Source organism: Centruroides sculpturatus, unplaced genomic scaffold (genome assembly GCF_000671375.1).
Source record: "Centruroides sculpturatus isolate CEXI.00-Female unplaced genomic scaffold, Cexi_2.0 scaffold444, whole genome shotgun sequence".
In the NCBI taxonomy this organism is placed as follows: Eukaryota; Metazoa; Arthropoda; class Arachnida; order Scorpiones; family Buthidae; genus Centruroides; species Centruroides sculpturatus.
Window position 1 is genome coordinate 186,299 of NW_019384864.1, and position 9,868 is coordinate 196,166.

Below are 9,868 nucleotides of genomic sequence, written 5' to 3' on the forward strand. Positions count from 1 at the left end.
GTCATTCGATCTTCTTAAAAGCGTCTAAAAATTTAAATTGCGTAGGTGATGTGGGTCGCCCGTTTACTTCGGTGTCAGTAACAAAACTCGTGTTTCTTTAGCATTAAACGCGTCCCGATAAAACGGAAACGTCATGTATTCCGCTACGTTACGTGTTACGATACGCTTTATTCGAGAATAAACACGTGTTAAATTACTCTCTAGTGTTGTACTCGTGAATGACACTAGTGTACATCCGTGACACATTTTTTTTTTTTTGCTTAACAAGAGACTACTGTGGAGAAATCCGTCACCTTTTTTGTGACGATACAAATCCGGAAACGGAAGTTTTTACTCCGAAGCGATGCTACTCCGCACTACTCGTTGGAACGAGGATGTACGACGGAAGTGACACTTTATCCACATCCGAAAGACTTCACTAATTACTCTCGTAACGAGTCGAGTGGTCAAACATAATTCTTATTTTTAATGCTTCTATAAACGTAAGATTTATTTATACGGCTGTTAAAGGAGATTCTCGAATACCTCGCGACTTCTAACCAAAATGTACACTTTGGAAGCAGCTTCATTGTAACTTTATTCAATTGTTTTTAGTGTATTTCCCTTATTTTTCTATATTATTATATTGTTTTCGTGAAGCTTCACCCACTGCACCAAAACGTTTGACTAATTCCAGCATCTTCACCCACGTTTTCTGTACTACTGACACGGTTTTACTCAAGCGTAACGCGTTTCAGAGGCGCAATCTACTAATTTTACTAGAATATTCACCAACACTACCATTAAACCATTGCGAAAGGTGATACTTTTCCCCCCTTTTTTTACACGAAGATTTAAATTCTATCGACTAACGTTTCACAATTTTAAATCTGCATCTTTTGAATTATAATTTAAAAAAACAACGCATATTTTTGCTGAAGTGTTACGCGACACGCGTCACTCCAAACATATTGTTAACAGATTGACAAGATAAACATGTTGCAGAGCAATGACAGATGTCAACCTCTCTGACACATGCTTTCTAGCCAAACCACTTGGATAATGAAGTGCAGAAAGTGTTTCTGCAGCATTTAAAAGTAACAAAAACTGCATTTTACACTATAAAGAACATTTTGTGTGTTAAATTTCTAAAAAGAAATCAAGTTTTGGCATACCAGCTTAACAAAAAAGTGTCTTTTGTAAATATGTAATTTGTAATTGTAATGTAAATTTGTATTTTGCAATATGTAAACTTTAAAATGTGGAAATTAACATGCAGATTCTCTAGCGGAGAGTGCCGAATCGCAGATTCCAAAGCGTTATCTTTACTCGGCCACTCGCACGCACACAAATACCGCAAACTTCTGAACAAAAACTTTGCCAAATTTTATTATACAAACTTTACAACTGTACAATTTATCCTCTCGAAATTTACAGTCCTTTATCCGTTTCCTCACGAAGATAAAAATTTAGAAATCTGTATGTAAACTTTGGCAACTTTGACAATTTGTCGCTCTCGGGATCACAGACGAGTTTTGAGATTCGACATTAAGGCGACGATAAAATCTGTCGAAGATCTTAAGTAGTGTCTTGCATAAAATTTGTCGTCTTGCTCTCGGATAAAATGCAACGATTCCTAACTTATGCAGCTTGAGATTCCAATATGGCAATATTTACAGGAACTTTCATAAATAGTGTGGAGTAAACATAAAAGGTTTGGCAAATTTTAGTAATGACAAAATAAAATTGTCGTTCCTCTGTGAGCGGTTCGAACTTTTGTAGCAATGTGCAGATTCCATTTATTAAAATTGTAAGAATACTAGAGTTTAGTGGGATGCTGGAAGACAGCGTCGTGAGATTTCTTACTCCGTATCACCTCTTAATTAAAAGATCTCTCTACTTTTTTCGTTAGTTTCATGAAAATTCAAAATTGCAGATCCAGAATTATCAACATTTGTTAATATTTAGATTTAAAAAAACAAAATCAACATGTAAAAAATACAAAATTTGAAGCTGCACTTAGAAAACACAATTGACAGATTGAGTACAATAAATAGTCGATATTCACTTATATATTAAAAAATATTTTTGTGAGGAGGGTCGACTTCGGTCCGTTTTGAGCAATCGAAACAGTACAATGACAAAATAAATGCATCCAAAAAAAATAATCTCGGGTTTCTTACTAAAAATTGATGTCATAGATTCTTTGATTCGTTGCGCTCTCTCTCGAGTAGTAGAGCAGAGAGCTGTGACCTTGTCCCCAGGCTTTTCGTTAAGGTGCAACCATTGCGGGCAGTATTGCTCGTCGGTAGTCTGTGGCACTCGTCTAGACGAAAACTTACTTTCAGGGTGGGTTCTATGGCACGTATCACGTGAACCGATTTGGATCTAAGGAACATCTTGTAGATGGTGTGTAAGGCATTCGCATCTCCATTAAGTAGATCTCTGTCGGATTGCACAATGGGTACGGAATCCTCTATGGTTTTCCGAGCCACCAGATAATCCTGCACATAGAAACTCATGTGGTCGTAATCATTAAGATCAAAGTGTCCATAATCTTTCTTGACTTCTATGTATTCTGGAGGAACGCTACCTTTGTATACAATTTTTGGATGATACTGAACAAAAGGAATGGGAAAAAATACTTGGTGATTAATTATTGTATTCATGCGGACACGATTCAGATATTCCGAGTGAATTTCGATATTGGTTTGCCACTGTAGCACCATCGTCTCCGGCTGCACTTTCCTCACGATCAGATCATAGATATAAAATTCTGACGGTATTCTACCAACAGTTTTAATACTTAACCATGCAATTTTTGCACCCGTGGTTCTGTATTTTGTAGTGTACTTATTCACCAAACTCTTAAAGCTACCAAACACATCATTTTTTGTTCCTTTACCAGGCTCGTTAGGATTATATAGGAACACAAGTAACAAGACAGTGTTGTCTTGCTTATCCAGGCAAGATTTGGAATAATTTTCTAGAAATTTTATAGCTTTCACTTGATTGCTGGATTTGATAATGAGTACGAGAATGATTCTAGTGTGTTCAGTCACAAAGGGAATGGGTGTAATTTCTAGTTTTGTTAATGGCCGAATGATCTGTAGGTACTTTGTTGTGCTTTGTTGTGTTTCCTCGTTCTTATAAATGAGATCAACTATGCACTCCATGCCACGAATGGGATCAAACTTGCGATATCCACGAAGTATTCTTTCAAAGGTGCACTTACCACAACTGCTGGCAAGCCAGTTCTTGCAGAGATTCCGCACATGCTTCAAATCTAATTTTTCAATGCCTGAGATTCTCGACAGTGTTGTCAACTCGTTGGGCAAGAACAGGTGAGTATCGTTGAAGTGGGTCCACTGTATCACGTCAAACCGGCTGTTCGGCTTGAATGGAGATTCAATGTCAATAGGCCAAGAAAGACTTTGGTTTCCATCAGGAAAGAAGCGACTAATCTCTTGCATTTTCTTCTGGAGAGACTTAATATTACTCTTGTATGTCATCACATCGTTTTTAGAAAAATAATAATTTAGCTGATAATGCTGTATCCAGGATTCTATCGGGTACAGCGTGTGAACTTCGGTTGAAAAAATAGAATTTTTACTCCTCCAAGGTATTTCGTCATCAAAATTATTAATTTTGTAGGAGTAAAATCTTCTCCCCTATTAAAAAATTAAAGAAATTTAAGTATTTATTGTTTAAAATTTATAAACAAACATTAAACTGTAGTCACAAATATACTAAAACCCTTTTGGTAAGTCATCTATTCACTATAATCAACATGGCATAACTACCTGCACGATATGTTTTATTAACACTGCCGAGACATAATTGGAAACACATAACAACTATCATTAGTCAAGTGATTAAGATACATTGAAGTGAAATTCAGTGATACACAAACAGTAATTGTATCAGTTTCAACGTCAAAAAGTTCAATAGATACCCATAATTTTACACTTCTGTTTATTATAAGAACCAGACTTGCTCTTATAGAACAATAACAGAATCAGTTTTTCATACTAAAAATGTCACTATCCTCATCAATAATTAGGAAGTAATCTATCAAACGTGCAATAGAACAATAACAGAGTGTAAATATGTTGCCGGATCATCAATGACGCGAACTTTTTAAAGCAAATTTAGAATAGTATATGACAAACAATTTATATGAAGTTAATGTAACCTTTGATACACTTTTTCACCTTATGCCCTAAGTTAATTGATTAGATTATATCCTATCTTGATGTTTGTAGTGTAACAGTCATTGCCCAATGTCACGGTCATTTGTACTTCGGTGTGCAATCGAACTGACTGAAATTCCATAGAGTGAATATAGAGAAAGATATAACTCATAACAACAATTCTTAATATACCCAATTGAAACGACTGCAATTAATAGAAGGGATAAATTGTGTTAGCAATCAGTCTTATTCAATCTTATGTATTGCATAAACTGAATATTTGTGGTAAAACTTTTGTAACTTTAATCATCATTAATAAACTTGAGCAATTGTTACATGTCAAAACTGCTATTGATCCTTAACATAACAGATTATAAATGCCAAAGATACTCAACGACAAGCAATATTTTATATGATGTAATAGACAAAGTTTATATGGTGATAAATATGAGGATAACAAACACTGCAATTCCATGTGGAAACAAACAATAACTGCTAATGTGCTACCCAAAAGACAATAGAGTGAAACTATTAGCTTGCAAAACAAACAGTCGCAATACACTAAGTCTCAGTCTGGTTTTCTCATATACTGTACTTTCACAACAGAAAGTGAATTATTATATTATAATGACAGTGAACAGTACACTTCATACAAATTCTTTTTACCTCTATGTCCCTACTCTTATCAATTTATGTTCGTATCCTTGTCTACTTGGACATTGTTTAGTAATAGGACTTATTATATTGATATTAGTGTGGTTTCTGATTAGGTCCAAGTAGACAAGGACAACAGAAATTGATCAACAAACCGAAATTTGCCTTTGAGAACAGCTCTTTATATTACTATATTTTTAATAATCGCAGGAAATATTAGCACAAAATTGCAATTGTTAGCATAGGAAAAGTTGAATGTTAAAAAGATTTTATCACTAAAAAACTAAACTGTAGAAAAATGTGATTAGCAAAGTGCTAATTGTGTCCTGGTACAGTTTGCCATTGGCACATCCGATATCAGAATGAATATGTGAAATGTGTGTTCCAGCTGAAAGCATCTTTGTTTCAACTGTACAAGTCACTTGTTATAAGGCAAAGCTGATGATTGTGCATGTTTTACTGTTCTATTTGGTATCTCTTACCATTCTTTGTCACAAATTTAGTTCATTAACTAATAGTTATGTGCAAGGCAATTCTAAATGTAACATTCAGAAATACCTATTTACTGTTTTATCTATGAAAATGTAAAATGTATTACCTCTAATATGTTAAAGCTTTGGATTAACTGCACTTTCTTCAGTATAGTGTTGTTAAAAGTAAAATTCTGCACAATATATTATAAAACTATCCAACATTACACTCACCTGCACTCCATCAGAGCAAGGCAGGTCAAGAACGTGGTAGACACACTTTCCGAAGCCATCTCCGTCGTCCGTCCAGTTATCCACGCACCATTTCAGTTTGTCCGTAACTCCCCTCAACACCTTGTTACTTAGCAGGATGCCAGCTTTGAAAGAACACCAGGGAGCATCTTCCAGACCGGAGCGGAGACCCACGTACGCCTCCCGGTCCACTCCCAGACGGTCGACGTAGCGCCGTAGAGCTGCTCCGACCACAAAGGTGGTGTGTTCGGCCACAAAGTAATAGTCGTAATCGTTAAGGTAGTTGTCGTTCAGGTACTGCAGCACGTGCAGGGGCAGGAGATTCGGACGGGGATCGTCAAACCCGACCACGGCGGGAAGGCCAGCCGGGGGCCCGGCGGAGTCCACAAAGTACACCAACTTGTCGGCGTGAGTGGAGAGGGTGCGATTGACGGCCACGAGATTCTTCTCCAGTTTGGGTACAGACGTGGAAGAGGAATTGACCACAATGGCAATTAAAAGCTTCTCTTTGATTCCTAACTCCGTCGAGTAATATCTGGGTCTGACCAATCGCGTTTTCGTCCTCTGAACAGGTCTGATCTGAAGATTTATAATTGGCTCGTAATCTTCGTGAGAAATTGGTGAATTCTGTTGCTCGTGGAATATACAATTATCCTCCATTAAAGGGATCAGTACGAGAGATAATGCTATTCCTAGACTCAAACCAATAAATAAAGGAGTTTGGTGGACGAAGCACAAATATACTTTGCCTACAATTTTCATATTTTATGGAGATTTTGTATTTAAACAGACCTTAACTTCGTTTCCAGAGGCCTCCTCCTACTCCACCATGCTTACTACCGACTCTAATGCATGCGTGAACTTCCGATTCCGCTCCGACTGAACACCCCCTAACGGCGAAAACGTGATCGTCTTCCACACCATAATTATTAAAAATTTTTTAAACATAATTTTAAATAAAATTATAAAACAAAAAATTTTAAAATGACATATTTTCTATATTTTATTAATAAATTTAATAGTAATAGTTAAAAATTCCCAGAAATTTTTTGGGGGTGGTCCGTCCAGATATGTTGGGCCCCGTCCCTCACCACCCGGCTTCCCCATTGCGGACCTGGCCGAACTCATAATGGGTCTACTGAAAAGAGGCCCTCTTAGTGCCCACAGTGAGGAAAGATTTAAGAGTAACTGGCCCCTATTCAGGCATTACAGACATAGAGAAAACCCGGAAAACTCCATGTGGCTAGCCCGTCCCGCTCCTGGCACGATATAACAATTAAGTGTTACATATAATAGTGTAACGGTCGATAGATAAAAACTACATAATAATAACTTTTAAATTCGTTCATGTTGAACTACAGTTCGGATTCGCGTCATTAACTCTATACAGTACAAACTTTCGATGCAAAACATAACATTTCAATTCAAAAATTTTTCCTGAAAGGTGTTAGATACATGACCGGCACGATACTATTGTTAAAGGGAAAGTATGATATACAAGGACAGACCGCTACTAATTTGAGGTAGAAAGCATACATTTTAACTTAAGCAGAATTGAACTTTTGCTTCGCAACAGTTTGCTGAGATCTGCACTTAACATTTAGCAGAATTCAATCCAGTGACCGAGTGGATAAAACCACCGAATACTAATAGTTTGGTCATGGGTTTGAGCCTCACCGTTCGAGATTTTTTTCGTGTGGGGTCTAACATCTAAATAAATTAGTTTATTTCCATCAGAATCCTCTCGAGATGCACTTTCATTTTGGCAGATCGCTCACGTGTTGCTTTACTTCGTCACATCAAACCAATCCTTAAATGTGGATACCATTGTGTTTTGCCGGCTAATCGAGGCAGAGGCGTGGTTCCTGGGTCCCGCAAAGCTGATGCTTTGCGGGACCCAGGAACGAATCTGAAAGCGTTCGAGATGATATATCTTAGATACGTCGAGTTCCGTTCCTCATCACCCAGCTACCGTATTGTGGGTCTTGCTGAACCCACGACGGTCCAGAGAAAAGCATTTTAATATCCACGGGGTGGAGAGCAAAAAAGATACATCTCCATGAAAAATTCTCGAAGAATTGCTCGCTTGTCTCCGGAGCGGTTTTTTTTTTTTAACTCTCCTCTCTGTGGACACTTTTTAGTAAGCTTATTAGTAAGTACAGTGGGAAAGCCGGGTAGTGAAAGACAGAGCCCGACATGTCCGAATGGACCAACTTAATGTCCGTAAGAATTCGTATGACTTGTTTATTGATAAATAAAAAAATTTTGTAAAACTGTGAGTGTAATTTCTTTTACGTTCTCTCTCTCTCTCTCTCTGCTCAAACAAATGGTTGGTGGGCAAACATGGAAGTAATCTTATAACTACTCTCTTCACTCAGCTAGTTGGTTTACTTGTTGATAAGGCCTTTTCCATAATAAATCGTCGAGATATTCCACTCTGGATCTTCCGCGTCCTGTTTTGCCTTCTATCTTTCCTTCCAATAAGACATTCATCCATTCGGAGTATCGAATTAATAACAGAATTTTTCATACTTTTCTGTTGAACGAGTCACCGTGTCTGGTAATTTTGCTGAATAATTAGACATCGAATTGCAATTCTTGGAAATGGAAAATGTATGAATAAATTTCTAAATTTTTTGAATAAAATTTACTGATGTGTTTGATGAAATGCGAGACATTTTGGCATAAGTACAGTCGACCCCCTATAACACTGTTGATTATTCCGTTTTATATGAATTCCATGTTGTACGAGTCACTTAGATTTTACAAATANCGACTGTATTTACCATTTAAATACAAAGTGAGAAAATTATATGATAGTTATATTAATTTCTAATGCTTTTTTAAATACATTTTCGAATTAAAGTTTTAATAAATAATTCAGCGAGTGTAAAAGACATAAATTATTGTTAATATTATTTCATTCATTTATAGGCTTTGTGAGAATTTAACTCGCAGTCGATGGAGTAAACACATCGCAGGATGTCCGTAGATATAGAATAACTGGTATTAAAAATAGCTCGACCTGACGTACTTTTATTGTTCAGCTTTACACTTTAATTTTGTTTTAAACGTCTGTTAGACATTTAAGTAATGAAGACATTCGTGTTGTGGGTCATCTCTCTTTTTTGTATCACAAATGCCGATCCATTCATAAGTAAGTACAGTCAACCCCTCTATAACACTGTTGATTTTTCCGTTTTATATGAATTCCATGTTGTACGAATCACTTAGATTTTACTAATACGTGAGCTGTTCACAGCCTGGCACACGTATTTGTAAAATCTAAGTGACTCGTACAACATGGAATTCACATAAAACGGAATAATCAACAGTGTTATAGGGGGTCTACTGTACTGTACAAGTAAATATTTATTGAATTAACTTAAAATTACATAATTTATTTTTATAAAATATTTTATCGAATAAAGAAAGATGCAAAAATGATCAATTTGAATGCACCAACGGAGTTTGCATTGGTAAAATTTACTGGTGTACTGGAGGAAGGTATTCTTGCGGAGATGGCAGCGAGAGAATCAATTGTAAAAATTGTAAGTTATTCCTTTTCTTACTTATTGTTAATATCGTGTCTAAAATTATAAATGTTCGACTTTATTTAAATTTTAAGTGTTAATAATATTAAACGAGTATACATTACATGTACAATACATTAAATGCCGAGATAGCCACGCTGCATGACTCTCGTGGTGTCCAATATATTGCACGTATTATTTTCTACTTTTATGCAATTTAATGTTAACCTATAATTTTGGGATATCCAGTTTCAAACCACACTCTGGTCTCATTCATTGTCGTCTATTTTTAATTCGGTTCCGGTAATGAGCGTAACTGGCCCGTGATCCTATACAGTTTTGGGTTTTGCATTAGTAAACAAGCAAATACTGCGACATGGTCACAATGCCGGGCTGCGAGTTAATTTCAAATATATGCTCTCTACCTCAAATTAGTAGTGTCTTGCCCTGTACATCATATTTTTCCTGTTAGCAATAGAGTCGTGCCGGTCATCTAGCTTTAATTTTCTTATTTAGTAATTATATTGAATTTTTAGAGATTAATCCAACAAATTCTTGTTTAATATGTTTATTTTCTCAATAATTACAATGTATAAATATGGAATCAGTTATTATTTTTTGCATACCAAACAGAGAAAATTATATAAAAGTTGTATACAGTAGACCCCCTATAACACTGTTGATTTTTCCGTTTTATATGAATTCCATGTTGTACGAGTCACTTAGATTTTACAAATACGTGTGCCGGGCTGTGAACAGCTCACGTATTTGTAAAATCTAAGTGACT

General features: G+C 36.1%; 2 protein-coding genes across 2 annotated transcripts in view; one reads left to right on the plus strand and one right to left on the minus strand.

Annotated features, from left to right (window-relative positions):
- Window positions 1-1,348: 1,348 nt before the first annotated feature.
- Window positions 1,349-6,430, minus strand: LOC111630732 (chondroitin sulfate glucuronyltransferase-like). The gene is made up of 2 exons (XM_023374882.1): window positions 5,531-6,430; window positions 1,349-3,650 (listed from the first exon to the last, which is right to left on the minus strand). Exons 1-2 carry the CDS (start codon window positions 6,308-6,310, stop codon window positions 2,175-2,177), a joined length of 2,256 nt encoding a protein of 751 aa, XP_023230650.1. The 5' UTR covers window positions 6,311-6,430; the 3' UTR covers window positions 1,349-2,174.
- A 2,193-nt stretch (window positions 6,431-8,623) lies between these two features.
- The window catches only part of LOC111630731 (uncharacterized protein CG3556-like), a 7,223-nt gene continuing 5,978 nt past the window's right edge, over window positions 8,624-9,868 (plus strand). The window contains exons 1-2 of the mRNA XM_023374881.1: window positions 8,624-8,705; window positions 8,980-9,099. Of these exons, the coding sequence (XP_023230649.1) occupies window positions 8,642-8,705; window positions 8,980-9,099 (184 nt within the window). The 5' untranslated portion in view covers window positions 8,624-8,641. The remainder of the gene's footprint in view (window positions 8,706-8,979; window positions 9,100-9,868) is intronic.

Bases quoted from the DNA above. Each gene is read 5' to 3' on its own strand.
- LOC111630732 (XM_023374882.1), bottom strand. From the start codon at position 6,310: ATGAAAATTGTAGGCAAAGTATATTTGTGCTTCGTCCACCAAACTCCT. The intron at 3,651-5,530 runs GTGAGTGTAATG...ATTTTTTAATAG, and splicing joins CTTGCTCTGATGGAGTGCAG to GGGAGAAGATTTTACTCCTA.